We start from the raw sequence: 27,168 nt of genomic DNA on the forward strand, positions 1-27,168 counted from the left end.
AAATCATGGCTTCTGAGCAATTCCACAGATATGTGCTACTGCCAAAATTAAAGTGGGGCTGTTTAATGAATTTGACTTTGGTGCAAACGCTCTGAGGAAAGGATGGAAAGGAGGAGTAAGAGGAAAAAGACGAAGAGAGACAGATCAAGGGGAGATGGCCTCCCACCTCGTCTGCCTCTTCAGCCAGCTCAGCCTTAATTAGGTGCCGTTAAACATCCCAGAATTCATTAGGGGAGAAATAGCCCTGTCACGGCGAGCTATTTAAAAAACATGATGGATACCCTTTTTTCAAAATGATGGCTCTCATCGTGACACTTTCTCGATAAGCAACGATACTTTAATACCTTAATTGTTAGAAAAATTGGCCCCTTAAAGCAGGTTTAATCAGGTTCATTTTGGGGTTGAGCCTCGCAGCCACGCGGAGAATTTTTTCATTAAGCCTATCTTGTTGTTCTTTCAGTAACCTTTTATAGATCTGAAACGTTCTGTTTAGTTGTTGCTGTGATATCAGGCTGTTGTTTTTTGCGTTTATCTGCAAAGATGCTACCTGTTAAAGTATTTTTTTTAATCAGTGATACTGTCTACACTGGATGCGGGCATGCGGCGCAGCGTGACGAGACACTGACAGTAAACTGATGTTTTATTTCTGACAACAGTACAAATGGATTCAGAACTTTTAACGCGTTCAGTGTTGGCAGCCTCAAGCTGTTGTTGACTACTGTTCGACCAGTGTAGACACAGTGTTACATTGTTTTTACAACCCTACACTACATTTGGCTAAACTTAAGTATACAAAACTTGCTTCATTTCAAGACGGTTAGCACTAAAAGATAACTTGCAGTTCAGTAAGTGAGTCAGATGTAAAAGGGTAATTTGCTGGCAAGATGAGGTTTTAATAAAAGTTGGCTAACTATGCAATGAATAGAAAGACCTTTTTTTTTTTTTTTTTAAATCAGTGCTACATGATTAGAGATAACCAAGAAAAGCGCTGTGGTGAAAAAAGATAGGAAAACTTCAACACTCACTGGACTACAAAAATACGATCTGTAGTTTTCACAAAAGCCCTGGAACGATCAAAAGTTTTGCTGCCAAATAAACAAGGATATATCTGTGCAGGTAACATGTAAAAAGAGTACAGATTGTTCATTCACTTACACTACCGATATTGTAACAATGCAAAGCTGTTTGAAAATTGGTGAATGTCATTCATTAAAAGAACTGGCTCATAAGTGTGAATTAGTGAACTCATATCACTTGCATGCAACCCACAAAACTTGGTAGAAAGACGTTTCTGTGCTATCAGATTTATTTAGGCAATCTCACATCTGCAACTTGACAAAAATATGATTTTGTCACTGAAAAACGAAACGCTTTTAGGTCTCCTCCAGATCATTTTTTCTTCTAAAGTGTTTAATGAGCAGTGCTTTTGGTTTTCATAGATATTCATGAGATTTTCCGCTTTCTCTTTGTCTCTAGGAGCTGTACCCAGCCTTTTGCATCCATAACGGAGGTGCTGACCTGGAGCGTCTCCCTACCGCTAGCACTTGCATGAACCTTCTCAAGCTGCCAGAGTTTTGTGACTCTCAGCAAATGAGGAACAAGTTGCTCTATGCTATTGAATCCTCTGCTGGCTTTGAGCTCAGCTGAAGAATACGTCAACCCCTCGATGGCCTTGAAACCCAGACAGGAAGCTGCAACTTTTGTCATGGTGACCAGATAGGAAATTATCAGAATGAACAGACATGTGATTTGCAGGTGTTGGGACATAAAAAAACAAACAAATGCAGAAGGACAGTTTGAAGTTGCGGCACGGACAAATATATTCTCAGTTTTATTTTTACTTCAAAAAGAGTAAACTTGTAAATAATGCATTTATAATTTCAAAGCAGCATCAGGAAAGGCGTCCATTGATCAAAAGCACTAACATTGAACAGGAGCATCAGAATGTCGGAGATACTGAGGGAATAAAATGGCAGCACAAAATTTACTTGTAGATTTTCCTTGGTTTTGCATTGCTTGCATCGAAGTGGATGTTTTAAGACAATTCCATTTTACAGTTTTTAAACTGCTCTATTGTCACAAGTATGCAGCACATACTGAGCGTCTACCAGTAAAGATGCATGCGTTAGCCTCTCTGACTCCAGAACAAGCTAAAACATACGCTTCTCCAATGTAACAGCATGCCTGAAACTTCTTCAGTACAGTAGGGATACTAAGGAGGGAAACTTTTTTTTTGTTTTGGCTAATGTGCCACCAACAAAAGAATTGAATAGATTAGAGTCATGGCAGGATGTGTGAGGTTAACAGGGGTGGTAAAACAGTAGCAAAGGTGTGTAGTCAACTTGTTTGCATCATAGTAATGATGACTTAAATTTGGCTGATTGAGGTTTACCTTTAGAATGGAGTACAATTGGAAAGAAACATTCAGTTTTAAATGACAATAATGGCCAGCTGCATTTCAGTCCTCAATGTTTATTGTGTGTCCGTTGCATTTAACAAAAAACAAAACACCAATTGTGTATTTATGTATTCCACACATTGGCCTTGGTATTAAAGCAATGGAGAATGATGCATTGTGCAATAAAATTAAAACCGAAACGTTGAGGACACTCAAGTTTTAGATTAGTGGTTCAAGGGGAGTTTTTTTTTTTTTTTTAGGTCAGACAAATTGATGAATGAAGGAAAAGTGTGCCCTGCCTAAGCCTGTGTACTGGACACTACTCCAACTTCTGCTGTAGCAAAGAACTATTTAGTAAACTGAAGAGGATTGAAGTATGTGCTGTCAGATTGCTTTTTTGCTGCTACTTGCTGGGTTCAGCATGGCGGTGTGTTGGTTGGTGGAGAGCTGATGTTGATGGCTATATGTAAATGTCTACATCTTTTAATGTTCACGCAGCATTTGTACAAGACTTTTAAATTCTCTCCTCACCTTGTCAGTAATAACCTGTTTCCCCAAAATCTGTTAAAGCAAATGAGTAATATGACGGCATACAGGTGCTGAATATCTAATCGTTTACAGACACTGATGTTTAGAGTTTTTGTCTTGTTCATGATGAGCAAGGACAAGCAAAGTTGTTTGTATGTTTACCGACATTTAAGTGTATGTGCCCTGAATGATTTTTTTTTGAATGACAAAGACAGGTGTTCAATCTATGTATCATAGAGTGTTTGGCAATGATTAAATGTTTTGAGTTTTTATTTGCCCTGGATATATTAGCGTCTTTTGTTAAAACATAATATTTAAGAAAAACTGGGATGTAGAATTTCATTTGGAGTTTTATGGCCTTTGACATATAATTAAAGAAACATCCAGTGATGGAACAAGAAAAGAGGCTATTCGAGACCACGGATGCATTATCCGTATAAAATAAATTAAGGGTGTGTGCGTTTGACATAAATCTATTAGGGCCCTGCAATGAGAGAAGTGATGGCCGGAGAGCAGGGGGAACTTTTTATTCCACCTTGGATCATCTCCATATATTCTCCCAGCTTCAGTCTCACCCTCCTCACTGGAATAAGTCTCTAGACTCCTCCCTCTCTGACCAAATTTCACAGCATTTTAGCAGCAATCTCAGATGGGGGTAATTGGGTCTTAAAAAACTAACTTGTCTTATAGCTATGAAGGATTGGCCTTAATTATGGGGAGATTTATTTGGGCCTATTACCTTATAATGGATTATAGCTCGCAAACTTAATGCCTCTGGCCATCAATCACACCCACGTGCAAAGATATTCTAAAGGTATTTTATATAGCTTTTAGAAATGTTATTATTGCACTTAGGGTCAAGTCATTTCACACCAGAATGTGAAAGCTGAACGATTTCATTTCAGTGAATTCATTAAGAACAATTAATGTTTTTTTTTTATTGTTAAAAAAAAAAACCTTTACGTTTAAAGGGGTCTGATTGCTTTTTTCAGGAAAAGATTCCAATGTAGACTACATTGTCATCCGTCGTGTTAAAGAAACGAATAAAGTCGTACAAAACTTTAAAAACATTTTTAATGCTTAAAATAATTATAGGCTATATAAAGATAAAGATAATTCACTTTGTCAGTGCACATCATGCAACATGGCATGCAAATGCAAAACTTGCGTGAGAAAAAAATCACTTGACTAGGCTACTACATAAGATGATTTGCCCCAAATCTGAACAGATTTTAAGTTAATATACATGATTAAATATACATAATTATAAAAAATAAGTAACCTGGATTTATTCAATATTAACCTGTTGTCCGTTTTGCTTGCTAAAAAAAGAAAGAAATACTGCTAGCCACAGTAGCCTATTTGAAAGAATTGACAGCATGATTACCCAGTAATTCAGAAGCGCTTTTTTATTATCACCATCATCATTATTATTGAGAATAATTACAATAACAAATGCTATTTAGAAATACTTAATCTTTCCATTGGTTTGTTTCTCTAATGTATCCAAAAAAGTAACTACCGCGTATAAAGATGAACAGTCATTGGAAAACCAAGGGTGCCTCCCTGTGGAGGTTTTCTGAAACAACTAGAAATAAGTTATGGAGTATCAGTTTTGAAACATAGAATTTACATGACCTCTGTTATTACAAGATAAAAAGTCTAATTGAATCATTGGTATTATCTCACTGTGTAGGATAGTTTAATAGTGCACTATGTAGGCCTAATTAGCGTGGTTAAATGCAAACCGAATGATTGATCAATGAAAGGAATTTTCACCCTCTGCTGGCCATACTTAGAAATAGCCTACAGCATCACACGGTCACCTACTGTCCTACAGTCTGTAAACACCACACACTTTACTCATACCAGTTTAATAAGTTAATAAATACAACAAAATAAACAGCCTTACAGGATGTTTTAGTCTTTTCTTCTAATTATTTACTGCTTTTGACGTTTGGATGAAACAGCGTAATGCTCTCTTAAAGGGATAGTCCACCCCCAAAAAGTACAGTGTGCCATCTTTTACTACCCTCATGTTGTTCCAAACCTATATTTTGAAGAATGATGACAACCAAACAGTTTCGGTCACCATTGACTTCCATTGTAGCCTAAATAGACCATTAATTCCATTGTATTTTATACATAAAATAGCCAGTGGGAACTGTTTGGTTACTAACATACACTCAAAATATCTTCTTTTGTTGTTCTGCAGAAAAAAAAGAATGTCAGAACAGATTTTTTGAATTTTTTTATGGACTATCCCTTTAACATGTGTAATATCAACATGGGGTCGAGAATAATTCTCGATCTCATACATGCTCCCTGCCAGAATGTTTGGATCAACAAGTTGAAGGTTCCATCCCAAGCTTTTTGGCACATTCCTTCCCTAAAGAAAATTAGCACAATATGGTGAATTATATATATATATATATATATTTTTTTTTTGTATTAACAATGTGGCTATCTTTGAGTGGAAAACATAAAAAAGTAATTCCATGGTATAGTCACCATCTCATGCAGTCTTCAACCTCCAGTCCAGAATCCTACCTTCACAGGCAGCAGCAGGGGGACAGGCAACATCCGAATCCAACCCAACCTGAATCCAATGCATGCATCACATCATATCTAACATGTAATGATTTGGTTGAATGCTAAAAGAAAATAAATAAATAAACACAGGCTATGTTTTGTCAGTGGGTTATGTGTTGTAGTCACTAAATAATTTGCATAGTTATTACTAAAGCTCATTTGGATTTGTTCTAGAATCTAGATCATTAAACATTGAGTTATGTCTAGGCGCAGCCAGTCACAGGTCAAACCTCTCCTGACCTCACCCTTCACTCCACCTTAGAATGTGGAAGCTGCACTTTCACTATTCCACAGGACACCTTCTGTTGAAACTCTGTCCTCGGCTTGATATTTAGATATATGTTTTGCAACGAGATTTGTTTTTATGAGTGAATTATGTAAATATTTGTTGCCCATCTATAGGATAGATAATGCATGATCTGCTCAAGAAGATTAAACATTCCGCAAATGTTGTGGATATCGTAGCGCGTTGAGTTATGAAAATGAACCCTTTTCCTCAAGAAGTCTCCATATTAAAAAAACATATTATGCTACCTGACACATCACACACTCCTTGAGCAATCTCCTTCAGCTGTTTGGGTAACAGGAAGTGACGAAATTGCACTAGAATCATGTCTCTTTATAGAGGTCGGCGAATTGTTAGAGAACATTAGTGTCAGCCCAATATCAGTGATACAGATTCACACATAGCTACGACTGCAGCTGCTCATCTCTGTCTTTGATACAGGGAAGTTACTCCGATCACCTGAGACTATTTAATAGACGGACAGACTTCGGACCAAACAGAATAATCCCTGCAGGAATAGTATTTCAAATACAGAAACTCGACCTCATCATTGGGATACACATCGGGCGGAGGTCCAAATAAAGCAACTGGGGTAAGGGCACATAAGGTTTGTGAGTTTAACGTTGAGATATGTTGATGTTTTTTCCCCGCTTTGCTATGAAAACGAGATGAAAAACATATTCGGTTCGTGTGGCAAAAGCAAGAGAGCTGCCTGCCTACCTAGACAGCGTCATTGGGTTTTGAGTTCGCTGACTCGTTTCGCGCCTGTGATGCCCAAATGTAGGGAGCTCCATAGGATTTGAGACACGGACAGTCTTCGCTGATCACTGGAGCGCCTTTTTATATCCAAAAAATGTGTTGGGGAGCAATATTATCAGTTTTTATTGAAAATGGTTGATAGAAATGAATATGTTAATAGGCTATAACCTACAATTTTTTTGGCTCACTCAGCAGCCGCATATTTCGCTTAACCTCTAAAAGTTTTTATATGAATTGATCAGATTTCAGATGTCATTTTAAACGATGAAATTACGTCAGTAACGTCAGTATATTTTAATATTAATGGTTTAAGTATTGTTCTGTTTTGTTTTAAGGCAGTTTTTTTTATGTAGGCTACTGTTTTCATTTCGCCCACTCGAGTAGCTAACAATAAAAATAGGATGGGACGGCCATCAGTGTTCCATGTAAATGTCAAATAGTTTCTTTTATGTGTGTAAACTGACGTGTGACACGGTTACTCAGCGGAACATTCTTTCACTTTCCAGCACATTCCGTGTCTTCTCACACCTGTAATTTAAACACGCTGCTGTGATATGAATCTGCGACGTGCTCGAGCTTACTTCCAAGATTAGTTCTGATAGTGTTCAGAGTTCATGCGTAAACTTTAAGAGACCACGTTGCTCTTACTACACTGTAAAAAAATGTTTTGATCAACAAGCTATATCAACATACATTTTTACATTGCTTTAACTCATCAAAAAAGTTGAAAGTTGCTGAACTTATTTTGATAAGTTATACAAGATTCAACTAATTTTAAGTCAGTTTAAAGCAATTTAAGTTGAATGGACTTAAGCATGCACGTTGATTGTACTTAATTTAAGGCAGCAACTTTTTTTCTTGTAGAACAACATCAGGACAGGGAAAAATCTAGAAAAGGAGTTGAAGATTGACTCATACATGGCAATGCGACACCTGTGTTTAGCAAAAGTTGGAAGGATCAGTGTTTCTCTTTCTTAAGCATCCATTTACATCTGATATACAATGGATGTGGAAGTGACACTAGCATTCTTATTATATTGAGATAAATACATGTTGATGCGCTGCTTTAAATTAAATGCATTGTTGATGATTTGGTTAGTTGTAGTTTAAGGTTTTGGTCTGACATTTTCATATTTAGGCATGGCATGGTTAATATTTCTTTGTCTCATTTTTATTTATGAGATCCCAGTTGACCGCATAAGTCTTGCATTTCACTAGAATAGAGAGTAGGCCAAGTGGTATCTGTTAATGGCTTGGCTTCACTTTAATTTTGAAAGTGCATCATTTCTTTTGATCAACAAGTTGATCAAATCTTTTCACCTGCCCCAGGGATGAAATGGATAATGTTAGTAGCATAAGAAGCCAGTTTGACAAAGTTTGTAACAAATGTGACATCCTTCATCATCAAGGAGACCAACCAAATCCCCCTTTAATTCTCTGGGCTTTGTCAATCTATCCCAGTGATGAATGATATTAAAGGTGCTCAGCAGTGTAGTTTTTGAGGAGGTACCAGTCTACATCTCACTCTGTAACTCTATCCACCTTGATTTTAACGTAAGAACAGCCTCAGTGTTTTTATTTTTATTTTTTGCTTCTGGTCAGCCACTTCCAGTTATTTTAGCTAAAAAAAATATAATATCAAAATTAGGTTGTTCGTTTTGTGACTGACCGACAACATTTATTTCTTGTATATCATCATTATCATAAATGCATTGGTTTAGTCCATGCAGTTATAGTCTATTACAGATTTTATTGTTCTTCTAGAATGATCAAATGTAAAGAATTTTACAGGAAGTACATATAACTTCAGACCTATTTATGTTGTTAGCCTATTTATAAATGGACAAACAAGTTACTCTAGAGTCTTTGGTGTAATGTTGCTGTACTTGTTCAAAGATCGAAAGATAAACTTAATTTCTTTTCTTAAGTTGTCTTTTCTTATTGTAACAGTCAGAAACTTGGTTCAGTTAGCCATAAGCCTCGAACACTGAAGCATCAAGCTGATATCTCAGTCTGTCACACACCCTTGCCAAATAATGATTTTCATTGTCCTATATAGCAATGGCTCCTCTGTTAGCCACATTGACAAGTCACATAATCTCTCTTTCCTAAATTCTCATAGAAAGAAAAAAAAGAGATAATAAATGACCACATGGACAAATTGTCTTGTAATTATATTGACAACACCTGTTCAACATATCCAGCTATTCAGTTTGTTGAACTGATCCTTCATCGACGCTGTACATCGATACGTCCTGTAAACACACATCTCGATTCTATCATACTGACTTAGGCCTATGTTGTGTAACGCTTTGCCTTTCACATGTAAGTCTAATGTAGCCTTTTAAACCACCAAACCAGTTTTCACTAACAAAAACTGACTGAGCTGTGGTCATATTTGGAGCAAGTTTGGCTTGAGTTATTGCAGTCAAGTGAGCTGCTTTGAGCTGAGCTGACAGCCTCCTCTTAGTGCCACTATGAGAAGCCAGAAAACAAGCTTCAGAGAATTCAGCAGCCATTTCACATCTGTTCACACATTTGTGAGCTTGCCCTGACTGCTGTTTCATGACAAGTAGCAAAGGAATGTGGAACAGATTTTGGAGGAAAGATATGGCAGAGGAAAGATGACTGTGAAGAAGAGGGGACTGTTGCTTAAAAGTAAATTCCTGTCTCAAAAAGGTGGAAAAGATTGACTGTAGCATGAGTCAGGAATGTTGGCTGTTGGGCAGAAGGTGTGGTTTGAAAGAAAAGCACTTAATGATGCAAAAGTGGGTGAAGAGAGGATGTGAATTAGTGGGTGTGTTTGTGAGTATTAGGAGCATTTGTGCCAGCTGAAAGTGGACCATCAGTCAAAGTTCATAAAGTTCTACATATCTTTCACTCTTAGTAAAAGAAAAATCTAATTTGCTTATGCTTTTAGCTAAAAACTCTCCGCTGCTTTAACACAGTTAGTCGTATTTAAAACCATTCCACAGAATTCCTGGGATAACATCAGCACAGAAATACTATTAAAGCAGTCTTATTATTCCCCTTTTTACAAGATGTAAAATAAGTCTCTGGTGTCATCAGAGTGTGGATGTGTAGTTTTAACTCAAAATACCCCACAGATAATTTTTAAATGTTTAAAAATTTGTTAAAATTGTCACTTTTTGATGGTGAGCAAAAATGCGCCTTTTGTGTGTGTCCCTTTAAATGCAAATGAGCTGCTGCTCCCAGCCCCCTTTCTAGAAGAGGACGGAGCTTCAAGAGCTTGTGTTAGCAGCTAGTGATGGGAAGCTCGGTTCTTTTCTGCGAACCGGTTCTTTCAGACAGTTCGTTTCATTGAACCGGTTCAAAAAACTGGTTCACTGGTTCTTTTACATCCTCACGTAATGACGTCAATTCTATCATCCCGGTTGTAATCATAACTTAGTATAATAATAATTATCGTCATCATCATCTTGGATAAGTTCTTACATTTACGTTTTGCAAAAGCACTCAATTGCATTGTCGTGCAAACGCGGATGTTTTACACAGATTAAATAAACCTACATTGACACAACAAATTTACACAAGTCCTCGGTTCACCCGTACTCATATAATCAGCACAGCATCAGTTGTCCGAGGGCAGTGGTTCATGTAGGTTGCCTACAAACCAGAAGGTTGGTGGTTCAATCCCCGGTTCCACCTGACCAAGTGTCGAGGTGTCCATGAGCAAGACACCAAACCCCAGCTGCTCCCGACGAGCTGGATGGCGCCTTGCATGGCTGACAGTGACACCGCCGTCGGTGTATGAATGGGTGAATGTGAGGCAATATGTAAAGCTCTTTGGATGGCCATGGGTCTGTTGAAAGCGCTATATAAATGCAGTCCATTTATCATCCATGCTCAGTATCAGTAATGAACGTGTCCGAAAGAAGTTCTCGATTCTGTACTGGTGATTCGAGAATTGCTGCCTGCAACCCGTTCCTGACTCGAGAACCGCTGTAGCAGTGTATGTGCTGAGCTGAGAACTGCTGCAAGCTGAATATATATAGTCTATATCAAAACTACTGCTAGTAGATCTTACTTACTAAGCATTGCCAAACATTGTTGTGAAATATTAGGATGCTGGGGTGGCCTGGCTGCAGGCATGATATAATCTTTATGTTGTTAAGTTCCAAAGTTAAAATATTGGCTATAGATTCACATTTCCAGGTTTCTCAGAAGCAGAAGTCGTCATAGTTGGGTTAACTTTTATAGCGGTGAATGAGAGTATATATTAAATATATTTGTATGTCCCAATTTGCTCAAATAGCAAAAGAAAAACGCCACAATAGTGATTTCACAACTTTCAAAAAGAGGGAAAATATTGTGAGATTGATAACGGCAGTGAAAAGGGAGAAATGTGTTAATTTTACCGTCACTCCCATAGACGCTGTATTAGAAACACCCTCACAGCAGCGTTAACTTGTTTTTTGTAATTTGATGCAAAAGTAATATAATACAAAGTATTAGTGTTATAAATGTACATACATTTAAAAAAAAACAAAAAAACGTTTACGATATCGATGAGGATTACGTCATCACAGTCTGTGAAAAGGGTCTACAAATCATGTTGTGCTTTTCTGTGGCTGCATCAATTTTGGTAACCCTCATTTAGCCATTTTAGCTGTACCAGTGAGCGATGGACTAATTAATTTAAAAAAATGTTTTTCAAGATTGTATCTCACATTTAATTAAAGGGAAATGAATGAAAAAAAAAATTGACTAGGTTATATTTGTTGTACATAGTAAAGGGTTAGTTCACCCAAAAATGAAAATTCTGTCATCAATTACTCACCCTCATGTCGTTCCAAACCCGTAAGACTTTCGTTCATCTTCGAGACACAAATGAAGGTCTTTTTGATGAAATCTGAGCTTTTCCTGTCCCTCTGTTCTGTTCTGTATGTGCGCAGTTAAATGAAGATAAACCAACCCACAAATGTATGATTTCTGTCCTTTTCACACTATACTTAACCCTAGCTTAATATTTATAAAGTTGGATTTATCTGATCATTTATAAAATGTTGATCTCACTTCAACATAAATGCTGTATTAAACTAATATCAGAGCTCTGTATTTGTCATTACATAAAAACATGCAACGTTTTAATTGGAAGGTTATTTTACATGGTTATTAAATAATAACCTAAAAATAACCATTAGGGAACGTTCTGTATAAGTTATTTTTAGGTTATTAAAAAAATACCCTGCAATGTTCTGTGAACATTATTTTATGGCAAAAATAAAACCTAAAAAGAACGTTCCTAGAACGTTATTATTTGTTTCTTAAATTCTTTCTGTGTTTTCTGGGTGGTACTCAGATTTCTCCCCCCCCCCCCCCCCCCAATTTTTTTCAGCCAGTCTCACTTCCACTGTAACTTTACTTGATTTGTAATCGGAGCAGCCACAATTCTGATTGTTTCTGTTCACTACCTGGGGTGGGACTTTTGATTGTAATAAATTGCATGTTTTTGTGGTTTTCATTAAACTCTCAGGCATAAAAGCTGACACTGTAATATACAGTAAATACTGATTCATAAGAGTATAGGGGAATATATACTGTAGCATAACTATTTGATTTAGTGGGGCCCCTATAATTATCACCACCTTTCACCCCCACTAGCGACGTCCCTGTTTCATACTATGATTTAATCCAGTCATAGGATATCATGCATGTTTGATATTTTGAGCCTATTTTAGAACACACATTATTGTTTTAATTTGTCATGCATCTCTTGGCAACGAGGTGGATGGTTCTGTGTGAGTTTGTGTTTGAAACAACTTTACAGTCTGTTAGTGTGTGATTCTCAGTTGTTTAGTGTATGATGGCCAGTTTTTCTGACCATTTACAAGTCTGCAAGTGTAGGATGCCTAGTGTTTTAAAATCTGTTCAGTTGTTAAAAGTCGTGTAGTGTGTTCCAGCCTTTACTTGGACAATGCACAGGAAAGCCAATGCTGTGCCATGGTCACCTCTGGACCGGTCCTGAAGGACACTGCAGATATAAATAACGCCAATGAGGTCCAGCTGGAAAGCTATTGGAACTGGGTATTATGCCCCTGGTTGTTTGAAAGCCGTTGACATTTTGTTCTTCATAAGAAGTTTAAATTTGAGATGACTCAAATTGGTTTAAAAAATGGCTTGTAGGTTTTAGGTGTTATAAATGGGTTATATACGGTAAATGGTGTAAGAACATCTGTAAAATGCTTTTACTTATATAATATATTTACTATGTTCTTATCTTATTAGGCTTAAACCAGAGTAAGCTGGTGTATGGCCATGTAGATTAGGATATAATTCCCAAAGGAAACAAATTTTATACGGGAGGCAAGAGTGAATAACAAATACAGTCATGAATCAGTCGGTTCCACATAAATGTTTTGTGTACAATATGTAATGTTCAACCACGAGTTGGTTTGTTTGAGGTTGTCCCTCACAGTAGCCACACACCCACATAGCTACCAAAACACACCCTCTGTTTGTTGTCCCCTCTTTTATTTCGTCTTCAACTAGATCTCTCTCTCTCTCTTTCCAGGGCCACTGCTGAAAATTTGTCATCCAGTGGAGTGGAAAACCAAAACCTGAGCCATGGGGGATTATTACGAGATCCTGGGTGTCACGAAAAATGCATCCCATGACGATATAAAGAAAGCGTAAGTACTCTGTGTCCTGTCATGTCCATCTATTTTTGTATACAGGACATAGTAGTGCACTAATGATAACAGTGACTGTGCAACACAGGGGTTAGTTGATACCATCCATGTGAGACCTCTCTCTTTGCTGCTTGTTGTTATTAATGTGTGTTTATCTCAATCCATCGCTTCTAATGTTCTCAGTAAATAAAAATCAGCACTCCATGATAATAGCACAGATACAGTTTGGCAATAGAAAAAGGCAGACACAGACATGACTGCCAAAAGAAGACAGAGTTTGTGCTCTCTGTGACACTGGTGAGGTTGAGACACACTGTGGTATATACAAACTTTAACCTCAGTTTTTATAGTTCTTTTATAATTCTTCAGAAACTGATCAAATGCAGATGTTATTAAGGGAAAACAGTTACCCATCAATTACGATATAATTATTTTTCAGCTGCACACCCTCAGAAACCTGTTGTTGTTATTATAATTATTATTATATTTTCATCTTATTTTTTTATATTAATCAAAGACCATCTATGCACATATTAGTGTTGGGCTCCATTTTCATTTCGTCCTATCGTCAGCCTGAGATCGGCGATACATGATACTATCGTAAGGGCGGGGCTTACTTATTTGATCATTAACTTGTTTATTTATTTGCTTATTTCTTTACTCAATTTATTTAATTACTTAGTTTTGATAATATTTTTCTATTTTGCGAGAAAAGGTGAAGTGTTTATTAATAAATCAGGTTATTTTCAGGTAGTGAGGTAAAGACATAGCCCAATCATTTGTGTATGACCCCGAGTATTAGGGTATGTCTGGTGTGTGTGATGTTAAATAAAACATAAAAAAATAAAAAAATAATTAATGCCGGGAGAAATCTTGGTAAGGGGCAAAAATCGGTCGGTTTATGTTTAAGAACATGCATGTAAACGCGCTCTCCTTTTCCTTGAAAGTGAAACAAAACTATCCGAGCTTTTGTGTCGCAACTATCTTAATTTACTTGCTTAATATTTTTCTTTTGGACTATAGCCTACATTAATGACAGTGGGGAAAAATACAGTGTGTGGTCATTGAAAATGTGTTATGATATATTCCTCACAGAAAATAAGCCAAGGCCAATGAGTCTCAGTTTGAAAAAAATATTAAACATATAATTTTTCTTTTGATAAAAAATGAAAACGGGTCCAACAGACCCGAACACCATACAAGGGTTAAACAACAACTGTAGCCTATTAGAATGATGCATCTTTTATAACAAGCTCTTGAAAATGTGTGAATAGATTACCTTGCAATTTTTATATGGGATGTAGTTTTGTAGTAGCCTAGTTTTTAAAAACATTTTTATTGAATCCCCTATCCTCGTACGTAAGGAAAATTATTTGTAGGTCGTAATATTCATTTAATAATAATACTAGCCTTAAAATAATAATAATATATTTTAATACATTAATGGCAAAACGAATCAATCATCGTCTTGATAATATTGTCATTGTCGATATTTATGACTTGTCATATTTTAAATGTATATAAATTATTTCCATCTTATTTTGTTCATATCTTTTTATTATTGTTGTTATATTGTATATTTCTTTCTCTTCTCATTACTTTGTTTATATACTGCTAAAGCATTATACACAAAACGTCATGTCCGTAAATATACTTTAAATTTAAAATTTAAATTGACAGAGAAAGGGAATGGAGTATATGTATAGATGAGGAGCGTACAGCATTCAGTGGTATTCAGACATGTTGTGTCCTTATGCCCCATGCCTTATTCCTCTACTACCTCCCTAGAAAGGGCGTTTAGTCTTTGTTTTTTAGGTAAGCGAATGTCTATTGAATCCTGATTCTGTAGGTCACTGAATTTGCTGATAGTTATGAGGGGAATTTCTAAAGCACAGAGCTACGGAGGGCAAACACTATTAAAAGATGTGCAAAGGACAAATCCCCTGGTGTATGGAGTGTTTGGTTTAGGCCATTGATCCTGCTGTGTGCTTCTGGTTGGTTGTGTATCGCTGACTCAGGCTTAGTGTGCAGAGATGCTGACCTGTTGTCACACCTACCAAAGTCGTATTGTGCAGCATGACCTGTATTGAAGGTGGTTAAGTGGTGCGTGACTTTGTAATGCAGTTATGTGCTAGCATATATATATATATATATATATATATATATATACATATATATATATGTTTCTTATATATAAATAAAATTTTTCTTATATCAAATATATACATGCGTGTGTGTGTATTTATATGTACATAATTATACACAGTACACACACATATATTTATGTAAACACACAAACTTTTATTTTGGATGTGATTATTTGATTACCCAGCACTATAACTAAAATATATAATATAATATAATGTAATATAATATATGGCCCCACTTTATATTAGGTGGCCTTAAGTACTACATCAAAACATTTTGGGACAGGTATGGTGGAATGGGTAAGTTTAAGGGTAGGGTTAGGTGTAAGGGAAGTGTCAACTGTGTAATTACAAATGTAACTAGAGAAATTAATTACAGACGTAATTACATGCAGGTATTTCTTTTTTTTTTAAATTTAAGTACAATGTAAATACATGTATGTACACAATAAGTGCATTGTATCAAATTATTATTTAAAATGTTTGTACATAGTAGTTAAGGCCACCTAATGTAAAGTGGGTCCTAATATGTAATGTAATGTAATATAAACACATACACATACATGCATGCATACATACATATGCGATGTACACTGTGATGCACTGTGTATTGTGACACCTTTCTATCAGAACCAGCATTAACAACTTGAGCAATTTGAGCTACAGTAGCATGTCTGTTTGATCGGACCACATGGGTCAGCCTTTGCTCCCCACGTCCATCAGTGAGCCTTGGCCGCCCTTGACCCTGTCACCGGTTCACCACTGTTCCTTCCTTGGACCACTTTTGATAGATACTGACCACTGCAGACCGGGAACACCCCACAAGAGCTGCATTTTGGAGATCCTCTGACCCAGTTGTCTAGCCATCATAATTTGGCCCTTGCCAAACTCGCTCAAATCCTTTCGCTTGCCCATTTTTCTTGATTCTAACACATCAACTTTGAGGACAAAATGTTCACTTGCTGCCTAATATATCCCACCCACTAACAGGTGCCGTGATGAAGAGATAATCAGTGTTATTCATTTCACTGGTCATAATGTTATGCCCGATTCCTTATGTATATACTATATATATTAGTTGACACTGTACCTTAAACTGGGTATGTCTACTATGTCATAAACTTTTAAAAGTACAGGGTCATTAAATAAAACCTAAGGAATGTTGTCGTAATTTTAGATATACAAAGAATGAAGCACTGTCTTTTATGTTGCCTTTTTAACTGTTAACAAAACTTGTTTTAATGAGTGTGTGTGTGTTTTACAGGTACAGAAAACAAGCACTAAAGTGGCATCCAGACAAAAACCCAGACATACAAGAAGAGGCAGAGATCAAGTTTAAAGCGATCTCAGAAGCATACGAAGTCCTGTCAGATGGTATTTGCTATTTATATTTTTGGCTACACTTTTTTTTACTTTTTCTTACTCTTTTAAGAATTACAATTTATTTGCTAGGGTTAGGATTAAGGGTTAGTTGCATGTAATTAGGCATAATATACTGTTATTACTACAGTAGCTACATGTAACGTATAACAAGGACTGTGAAAATGGTGCTACCATTTATTTATTTATTTTTTCAAATATGATGCCCTGTTATTTTTATTCGAGAGTTGATGTTTTAATTCACTAACATGAATAGCTGACTTAAGACAATAACAAATTGTTGTGGAATGAATGCCCTGATAAAAAACAGCATAGCTGTAGCCAGAATGAGCTGGTATAGTCAAATAAGGTAGTCAGTAGTTGAAATGTTTGATTTATGAATGTTTTAAAAATGTTGTATGGCACACATCTTCACAATAGGAAGGAATTTGGAACAAAACTGGAGAGTCACAGTGCCCTGGATTAAATCTTGACTCTACAAGCCAACATTTCTGAACTGTTTGAAAACGGACAGTTTCATTTGTCTTCCCTTGAGTGGTTGTTCTTGCACGTCCTTGCACATCTGTTTTTTTTTTTTTTTGTGTGTGTGTGTGTATCTTGCCGTTGACCATTTTATTTTATATTATTGAATTCCCATTTAAGCCCTGTAGAAAAAAAGAATTTAAATGTGTATGGTATGGATTGTCACACCAGTTTTAGAACAACCTAAAATTGGCTTCAGAAAGCTTGGAAATGGCAACAGTCTGTCTTTTGCAAGGCAAAAGGTAATATTTAGGGTGTGTATTTACATGGGTGTGTGAAGGCTGCATATGTTGCATTATTTATAGATTTAAGACACCTCAAGTACATTGTGAGGAGTTTGCATTTGTTGTCCATGTGTATATAAATGTTTGCCTAACCATAGATTCTTGCTTGTAGTAACAATCATCAACATTATTTGATAAACCATAGCTTTGGCACAGATCAACACTCTTTACTGGCTCTGATGTTGTGAAGGTGTGGTGAGAGGAGTGTGCAATTATTATAAAACATATTGATCTGTGTCTGTTTTGTGTGAAACTAAAAGCAGCATTTTTCTTTCATACAGAAAACAAACGGGGACAGTATGATAGATATGGTAAAGAAGGCCTATCTAATAGAGGTAAAATATATTCCTTATTTAGATGCTATTGATTCACATTTTTACCTGTTTTTGAAAATATGGTTTTCCTGCAATTATTCCTTGTTGGGAAAGGTGGCCATTATAACGAGGATTTCATGGGTGGATTCACATTCCGTAATCCAGAAGATGTCTTCAGGGAATTCTTTGGAGGACGAGATCCATTTGCAGGTTTCTTTGGTAGGTGCATGCTTTATATTTCGCTTCATTAAATCAATATAAATTAAGGTGGAATATAAAAATAGAGAAAAATGTTATTTTTCTATTTCAGTTTTTAATAGCTCAACCACATTTAACCTGCATAATTTCAGAATAAAGAGGTTATTGTCAATGAAAAATTAGAACAAAATTCCCAAAGAGAGGTAATGAAGGTCATTTAATCTCTCAGTGTCTCTGTGACAGTAATGACGTGGTTTGCGTTATAATTAGGTAATTAGGTTTTGCATGAACTTATCGGAGCTTGGGTTCATTAGTCGATTAGCTTTCTGTTAATCTACCATAATTATATTGTTCACTAAAAATATTCTCACAAATGTGCTCTTAACTTGGGTGTGTATTATGGGAATAATTTTTCTCACTTTATTAAAAAGCTTTTTTTATACCTTTTTTTTTATACATAAAATATATTTGTACTTGAATGTCATTTCATACCTTTTTATGCCTTTTTTTTTTGCTGTGACACAACAAATAATCTAAATTTTGACGGCAAATAATTGCGCTTTTTCTATACAACAGTTAATTACAGACTACGCACATATATGTGTATGTGTGTGAAAATGTTATACTTTTTTCCACAGATAAAATAACGTGGGTTTGGAATGACATGAGGGCAAATAAACAATAACAGAATTTTCATTTTGGGGTGAACTATACCATAAGCTTGAAAATGATTGTGTCGAAGTTCTTATCATTATATAGGAATAACTGCTGATATAGGTGTTGTGTTGTTGGTCTGATCATAGATCACACACTTCAGTTGTCCGTTAAATACTAAAGTGCTACCCCGTGCCCACTGACTCTACTTCTGGGAACAAATGGCTCAACGGCATGTGTGTAAAACATACAGGCACTCTAAATATGGCGAGGGCGCTCAGACCAGTGGGACGAGAAGAGAGAGTGCATCATCCACTAGGAATGTTTTCAGAAATAGCTTCCGAATAAAAGAGCAGCAAGCGAAAGGGAATGCTTATAGCTGTAGGCCGCTACAGAGAGTGGGAACAAGTTGCGTTTAACAATGTGTTCAGATGTGTGTTTATCTGTGAGCAAAATTTCTAAGGATTATTTCTATATGAATCAAATCGATGCGGGTGTGAATGTTTCAGGAACACTATCTTTGATGATGGAAGGTCAATGGTGTTTACTTGTGTTTATGTAGCCATGACAAAGTTGGGGGTGGGTTAGAATAACTGTGTGTGTGTGCATGTGTTGGGGAAGATATCAGGCTTGGTTCTGCCTGCCAAATCAAACTGCTTGAAGGAGATGGGGAAAAGTTAACGTGAAGGTGCTGAGTGTCTGAAAATAGAGAAACATTGATCTAGGCATGTTTCAGCTTGCCTACATTCTCTCTACATTGCAACACTGGTCCCAACATTTATGAAAAGGAATAAAAATAGACCTTTGTAGACCCCAACAACCTAGTATTCCAATGAACGGGTAAGAAAATAAAAGCTGCAGTTTATTCAAAGCTGGAAACCGAAAATGTGTGGGTTCGAGCTCTGCGTGAAAGGATCATGACATCATCACTGATGTGCCCTTGAGCAATGTACGCGTCTGCAGGTTACTTCTGGTAGATTCTCCCTGTCACATGGGATAGAATAATTTACTACTTGTTTGACAGCTACCGTATATTCACAAATTTCTTTAAACAAATTGTCTAATTTGAATTTCATTATAAACTCTCAAGTCAAAATGCTCCTTGTTCTCATGCCACAGTTATGAAGATTTTGTACAAGCAATTTTTATTTAAAAGGGCAAGGGCAGTCTGGTTTTCCATGACATGTAAAACTGGTTCCCTTTAAATGCAGTTTCCTCACTCTGATTGGCAAAAGGCCAGAGTTGGCCGATTAAATGGTATTTTGAAACCTAGATGGCTCAAACTGGCAACCTTTTTTTTTTAGCCAAGGGTTCTCAACCTTTTTGACTCCAAATCTATGATGAGACTTCTTGTTTTCAAACCTTTTTGTTAATAGAAACTGGGAGTATTGATTTATTAATTTAACCATGATGTGTATTATGATTCAAGACTCTTCAGTAGTTTTTGAGGGAGGAAATGCATATATTATTTCTTTTAAAAAGAATGGTAAGTCGCACTGTTTGCTGAGGCCTCCTGTCAGCCTCGTCCCCCTGGTTAAGAACTACTACATTCCCGTTCCATCAATAAATCATCAAGAATTCATTTTCTTTACTTAGTTTTTTTTGTCCTGTTTTGAAGTGCAGAATTCAGAAGTGATTTTCCTCACCGTGTCCCCAGTTAGATGCTGTAAAGAGGTTCTGTAATACAATATTGTGCTGTTGGTAAATGGTTCTGTGCTCTGTGATATGTCAAGCATGTCTGTTGTTTAGTATTTCTCGATTAATTGTTAATCTGGAACCACTTTATTCTTAAATATATCTATCACATTTACAGTCATGACATCGCTTTTCACTAAGCACTTTTTCTTATTTAGCTGATGACCCCTTTGACGATTTCTTTGGTGGGCGCCGTCATAGAGGTGTGAGCAGGAGCAGGACAACAGGTTCATTCTTTCCTGGATTTTCTCCATTTGTTCCTGCCTTTTCTGGGTTTAACACAGGTATGTTAATCTGTGTGTAGCCAGTGAAAAATCACTAATTACTGTACAACAAGTACTTTTGGGTAAGATTGACATCATCATCATCATCATCATCATTTCTGTAGGATTCACCCCGTTCGGCCCAATGGGTGGTGGTGGTGGTGGTTTCAACTCATTTTCCTCCTCTTCATTTGGTGGTGGAGGTGGAGGTGGAATGGGAAACTTCCGCTCTGTCTCCACATCCACCAAATTCATCAACGGAAGGAGGATCACCACCAAACGGTACCAAAGAAAATTCTGTAATATCCTCTAATAGCGATTCATAACGTCAAGCATGTTATGCTGTACGCTTTTGAATGAAGTTATTCAGTGACTACATATCTATGCAAAGTGCTCAAAGTATTGCCTTAGCCTTAGATATGGTAATTATAATCTCACTTTTAATGTAATCTCACTGTACAGCTCATTTTTGTGTCATTACAGTATTGTAGAGAACGGTCAAGAGAGAGTGGAGGTAGAGGAGGACGGTCAGCTCAAATCTCTCACAGTCAACGGTAAGGAGCAGCTTCTACGACTGGACAACCAATGATCTCTGAACTCCGCAGATGAACATTCAAAAAGTTTAAACCCAAACATTCCTAAAGATAACCAACCCTCGCAACCAGGCTGATGGCTACCAAAGCATCTGCTCTCCACTAGTCAGCAAACCAAGAGTAGGTCACATGTGATGCATCCAAGCGATGTGATGCTGTTACCTTACTTGCGGTGAATTGCAGATATAAACAGGGTGAACATTCATTCCAACGTAGGCATTCTTTTTTTTTTTTTTTTCTCTTGGGGACCATTTATTCCTCTCAACCTGGAGACCTCAGTTTGAAAGAGCACAATTCATTCCTTTCTGTCAGCTGATGGCTGTTTTTTCATCCATAAGTGCTTATTGCCTGATTGAAACTGGAGCGTAACAGGATGTATCTGCTTTCTGCTGTAGAGCCATTCAACTGTTCAAATGTCTTAACCTCTCCACTCTAAAATATTTAATACGATCTAACCAATGTTATTAGCTACCATTTGTAGATGATATTAGGCTGTTGAGAAATTGCTTTTCTTATTTTGCTTCACAACTAACTGTTGCATAACCTGAGACCTTTCCATTATTGAGAATATGTATATTGTGTGACTTTATATATTGGAAATTGTGTTCTTTGTAAGAAAAAAAAAGCAAAGATGGACAAAGTTTCAGGTTCAATAAATCTCACCTTCACCTGTTTGGAATGTTGCACTCGCAGTTTTTTTTTTTTTTGGTGGTGGTGGTGGTGGCGGCTTCAAGAAACACAAATCTCTCATTTGTATGTAGGTGTGTGTCATTTTGCTTGGCGGATGTATGTCTCATTCCAGCACTCACAAAATTAAAAGGAGTAAAACATTGCAACTTATTGTTACTACTAGCCTCTAAAATATCCACACATGCATGTGCGCATGCTGTACTTCACTGGTTTTTATTTGGTTTCTTCTGTTACTTGTAAATTTATGAACACAAATACAAGATTTCATCTTTGATTAACTACAAATATTTGTAAATAATATAAATTGCTTCCGCAGTGCACCCTTTAACAGCCGCAAACAGCTCAAAACATCATGCTCATCCAAACCTTGTGCCTTATATATTTATGTGAATAACCTCAATAATCCTCTCAATTGTGAATGCAGAAGCTAACTATCATAGTAAAACTAATAATGAATTGATAACAAGAACTCTTTTTCTAGACGTTAGGATTGTCTTTAGAACTAGACTCACTTTATGAGTAGCTCATACATACAGTGCAGGGCATTACAGTATGAGATCTATGGAGAAACAGAAATACAATTGATTTACGCTTTGATATATCCATAACTATGACGTTTTAGTCTGCTCTTGACCAAGCCTCATTATTTTGTTGACTAGGTTAATAGTTAAAAAATAATACTTCTGACATATTACAGTTCAGCATAATTGTGAGGGCCGAATATCCTTACTAATATACCGTAATGAAATATCAAGAAAAACAACTTCTAGGTATTCACAACTGGTCCAGGTATTCGCTACAAAATTTCTGTCCCCATGGTTAAAACTGCTTTAAAAAATATCCCCCAATGTAAAATGTACATTTAAAAATCATTGTCCATGGAATGTCCACATAAAACATGGAAACCCAACATGTGAGACAGACTCAAACATTTAGATTTTTATACACTCATTAAGGTAAGTCGGAAAAAACTGTTATGTTGAACATGAGCAAATGCTATCTTCCTTTCCTTTGTATTTTAATGTAATCTATCTCTGTAGAATTATACTCAAAAACAGAAATTAAAATGAAAATATTTTTTCTAAAATATTTTTTTTAACCGTTTTTATGTTTAATGCTGCATTTATTTATTTAATCAAAAGTACAGTAAAACAGCACTATTGTGAAATATTACAATAACTGTTTCTATTCTATATTCTATTTGAATGTTTTAAAATGTAATTTATTCCTGTGATGGTAGCTAAAGCTGAACATTCAGCAGTTATTACTCCGATCTTTAGTGCTACGTGATCCTTCAGTTCAGAAATCCTTTTAATATGCTGATTTGCTGCTCAAGAAACATTTATTATTATTATCGATGTTGAAAACAGTTGTACTGCTTAACTTTTTTTTTTAGGATTCTTCAATGATGTTAAAGTTCAAAAGAACAGCATTTCTTTGAGTACAAATCTTATGTAACAATGTAAAAGTTTTACTCTCTTTTGATCAATTGCATCCTTACTAAATAAAAATAGTAATTTCTTTCAAAAACAAACAAACAAAACATCTTACTGACTCCAAACCTTTGAACGGATTTCTGTGAGAGCACTGTCAGACAGAAAGCAGATGATGATAATGTGAAAGCTGTGCTGAGTTATTTGTTTGTGGTCCACTGGCGCCCCCTGTTATCTACATGTTACACTATCATCCTTTTCCATCTAAGTACACCTGGCTGCAGCCTGCAGATCGGGGCGGGTGAACCTGATGTGCAAAAAACACCTGAATTTGTCCCAGATTCTCAGATTAAGTGTGCTCTAGACTGAGCTCAACATATTTAAGATCTATCTTATTTGTGTGGCATTAGACACCTCTCTTTTACAGTTTTGTAACTGGATTGATGACATTTGCTCAACAATCCATGTGCACCTACACTAATTACGTACACATTGTCTATCATGCAATGCCTATGAAAGATGAATGTGGCAATCAGAGTAAGTGTGGGGTGGGGCGGGGTTGGTTCCAGGTTCAGCCCCGCCCCGATTTGCAGATTGCTAGCCAGGTCCTTCTATTTCCATGGGTGCTTCTCTATTTCCCTTCTCGTTTCCCCGCTCCTCCGTCCTCCATCCTATGACCTGGGGTGCTTCTCAATATCCCTCCTCGTTCCCTTTCATAGGTTCACTCAACGCTGCGAAACGTCACTTTGGGAACCGCCTTCGGCGTAACGAATGTCTGAAGCTCTTATACCATCCAATTGATTGGCTAGTGATGCTTAGCACCACCTTCAGAATACGTCACATATGCTTATCCGCGAGCTAGGCGTCATCTCATCAGATTTCATTCCTTCAGGAAGCTGATCTTTCTGTGCCCATTGGAAAGCTTCTGGTGTTCTTAGCTACCGCTTTTGCAGAGCAGTTTTCACTCCTCTAAGCGGACACAATGAGCTACAGGAGATGCATCGACCCGTGTGGCAGGTTCATTGCAGGAGGAGACACTCACAACAGGTGAGTGCTATGTTTAGGCATTAATCATGCCCAGGCCGCGCTTAACGGCCTATCTGACCGTCAACACTGCGATAGCCTGCGTCTGAAAGTGCTACGCTAGAGGCTCGCCGCCTTTATTAATGGGCGCCCGTCTAATCCCCGCCTCTCCGTTTCTGCAGCCGCCGAGTCGGAGCGCATGGACAGTGAGCAGACAAATTATGATCCCTTTCCTTCCCTCTCCCATCCGACCCAGTTCTTTTCGTTCATGACGAAATGCGGCCTACCCCAGAAGCTTGTGACACGATTTCGTTTGGCTGTGGCCTTTTCAATGATGACGTTTTATCTACAGCGGCTTCTGATTCTGAAGGGCTCATGGGCGATATGTGTAGTTCTCTCCCCCCGAGTGGACAGGAGAAACTAGCTTCCCCATCGTACAGCGAGCTACTGGAAGTAGTCATCCGCGCTGAAGATAAGCTCGGGGTGGAATGGGACAGCGAGCTGTCAATAGATTTTCTTTCGTTTATGAGTCGCGGTCCAGCCCAGTCCCGTAGGCCTCTTCCCTTCTTCCAAGACCTCCACCACGAGGTTTCGAAGTCTTGGAAGCAGCCATTTTTGGCGTGCATCACTAATCCCGCGGGCGCGGATTTCGCTACTATTTCTAAAATGGCGGATCATAGTTACACGATGATGCCAGCCATCGAAGAGACTCCCGCGGCCCATCTAGCGCTGACTTCAGCTCCATCCTGGAAGTCACGCCCCCTGCTGCCTTTCAAACCGTGCAGGATTACGTCCTCTTTGGTTGGAAATCCTACATGGCAGCTGGGCAAGCAGCAGCTACGCTACACTCTATGGCTGTGCTTCAGGCCTACCAAGCCGACTTCCTGAAAGAGTTAGATAAGGGAGAAGGTATGACTCCTGAGGCCGTTAAAGAGCTCAGGCGGGCAACTGACTTGGCGCTGAGAGCTACCAAGCATACCGCCCGCGCAGTAGGCAGGTCCATGGCGGGGATGGTGTCAGTAGAGCGCCACCTATGGCTTAATCTTACTGACATCAAAGAAAAAGAGAAATCCTTCTTATTAGATGCCCCCATTTCCAATGACGGCCTATTTGGAGATTCTGTGACTGCGGTGGTCGAGAAATTTTGAGCAGCAAAACAGTCCACCGTGTTTCACCAACTCATCCTGCGTAGGTCCAGGGAGTTCGAACGGCAACTGACCGTTCGCAAAGACCAGCCTCCTTTAGTTACTGTTGCTACAGTGTGTCCGACAAGCCATGCCGCTCTCACACCACACAGGTTCTCACGTAGAGAAAATACATCGCGGAGCAAAGAGGACACTGACAACACGCCGACAGACAGGACAGAGCAAGTTACTTTTGATATGAAACAAAGTCTCAACTTTGAAATTGTCTTTTTTTAAAGAAAGGTTCCCTGTATCAGACGCCTCCGCCACTCTTGTGCCAGAGGCTTTCTGCAATCAGAAAATACATTGGTGCCCACATTTCAACAGGTGCCAAAAACTGCTCAAGCAGACTGCCCCTATCGGAGTACTGGGCCACCTGGCAACGCCTGACCGAGGTCTCACAATGGGTGTAATGTACTATTCACCACGGCTACACCATCCAATTCTGCAAAGGCCCACCTCTTTCCAACGGTGTTCTTCCCACGACGGTGCATCCTTGGGAAGCTCTGGCTTTGAGACAAGAAATTGTGTCTCTCTTGGAGAAGAGGGCTATAGAAGGGAAACCCCCGCTCAGGCAGAGGCAGGCTTCTTATTTTGAAGCCATTATTTTGTGGTGCCCAAAAAGTATGGTGGACTGCGTCCGATTCTGGACTTGCTTCGCTTAAATCTTACGCTCAGAGTGAGCAAATTCAAAATGCTAATGTTGAAGTCCATTCTGTCTCAGGTTCGAACCAGAGATTGGTTTGTAACCATTGATCTAAAGGATGCATATTTCCACATCCAGATCGTTTGCTTTCGAGGGCAAAGCTTACCAGTACTGTGTCCTTCCATTCAGACTAGCCTTAGCTCCTCTGACTTTCACAAAATGTATGGACGCTGCTCTGGCCCCATTGCGGCTCCAGGGCGTTCGGATATTGAATTACCTGGACGATTGGCTGATATTAGCCCAATCCCAGGAATTGACAGTAGCTCATGGAGACTTAGTTCTTTGCCATTTGAGGAGTCTAGGTTTATACATAAACCATCAGAAGAGTGTTTTGCTGCCAAGCCAGCGGACATCTTTTCTGGGTGTGGATCTAAATTCTGGCGTGATGCGGGCAATGTTGTCTCCTGCACACGCACCGTCACTACAAGACTGTCTGAGCCATTTCAAGACAGGCTGTCTGGTCCACGTTGGTCTTTCCCTCAGATTGATGGGCCTTATGGCAGCAGCGTCCAATGGTTCAGTTAGGCCTGCTCCACATGAGACCATTTCAGTGGTGGTCTAGGTATCTCTCCCCATTGCCACCCCTTTTGCAAAGTCCTGGTCACACGCAGAGGCTTTCGTGCTCTGCACCGATGGATGAAGCGCCCGCTGCTCTGCAAGTGAGTTCAGCTAGGGGCATGCTATCGTCACAATACAATTTACGATGGGGTATGAAGCGAAGTGCATCGTGGTTGGCATATAAATCGCTTGGAGTTGCTAGTAGTGTTTCTGGCACTCAAACGGTTTTTACCCCATCTGAGGGGATGTCATGTGTTAGTCAGGACGGACAACATGACAGTAATATCACACCTAAATCATCAAGGAGG

The 27,168-nt window shown here is 38.0% G+C and overlaps 2 protein-coding genes across 5 annotated transcripts in view; both read left to right on the forward strand.

Annotated features, from left to right (window-relative positions):
* ube3c (ubiquitin protein ligase E3C) overlaps positions 1 to 3,242 on the forward strand; it is a 29,196-nt gene extending 25,954 nt beyond the window's left edge. The window contains exon 24 of the mRNA XM_079811001.1: positions 1,477 to 3,242. Coding sequence (XP_079667127.1) covers positions 1,477 to 1,647 — 171 coding nt within the window. The 3' untranslated portion in view covers positions 1,648 to 3,242. The remainder of the gene's footprint in view (positions 1 to 1,476) is intronic.
* A 2,845-nt stretch (positions 3,243 to 6,087) lies between these two features.
* Positions 6,088 to 27,168, forward strand: part of dnajb6b (DnaJ heat shock protein family (Hsp40) member B6b) — a 47,016-nt gene continuing 25,935 nt past the window's right edge. For 2 of the 4 annotated variants that reach the window (XM_079839925.1, XM_079839927.1), the window contains exons 1-8: positions 6,088 to 6,396; positions 13,099 to 13,216; positions 16,628 to 16,737; positions 17,831 to 17,884; positions 17,978 to 18,082; positions 20,569 to 20,694; positions 20,799 to 20,955; positions 21,157 to 21,227. In XM_079839925.1, the coding sequence (XP_079696051.1) occupies positions 13,152 to 13,216; positions 16,628 to 16,737; positions 17,831 to 17,884; positions 17,978 to 18,082; positions 20,569 to 20,694; positions 20,799 to 20,955; positions 21,157 to 21,227 (688 nt within the window). In that variant the 5' untranslated portion in view covers positions 6,088 to 6,396; positions 13,099 to 13,151. Of the gene's footprint in view, positions 6,412 to 13,098; positions 13,217 to 16,627; positions 16,738 to 17,830; positions 17,885 to 17,977; positions 18,083 to 20,568; positions 20,695 to 20,798; positions 20,956 to 21,156; positions 21,228 to 27,168 lie in introns of all 4 variants that reach the window. The other 2 variants (XM_079839926.1, XM_079839928.1) reach the window with 1 other exon arrangement.

The sequence above is a fragment of the Gobio gobio genome, assembly GCF_949357685.1.
Source record: "Gobio gobio genome assembly, chromosome: 2".
In the NCBI taxonomy this organism is placed as follows: Eukaryota; Metazoa; Chordata; class Actinopteri; order Cypriniformes; family Gobionidae; genus Gobio; species Gobio gobio.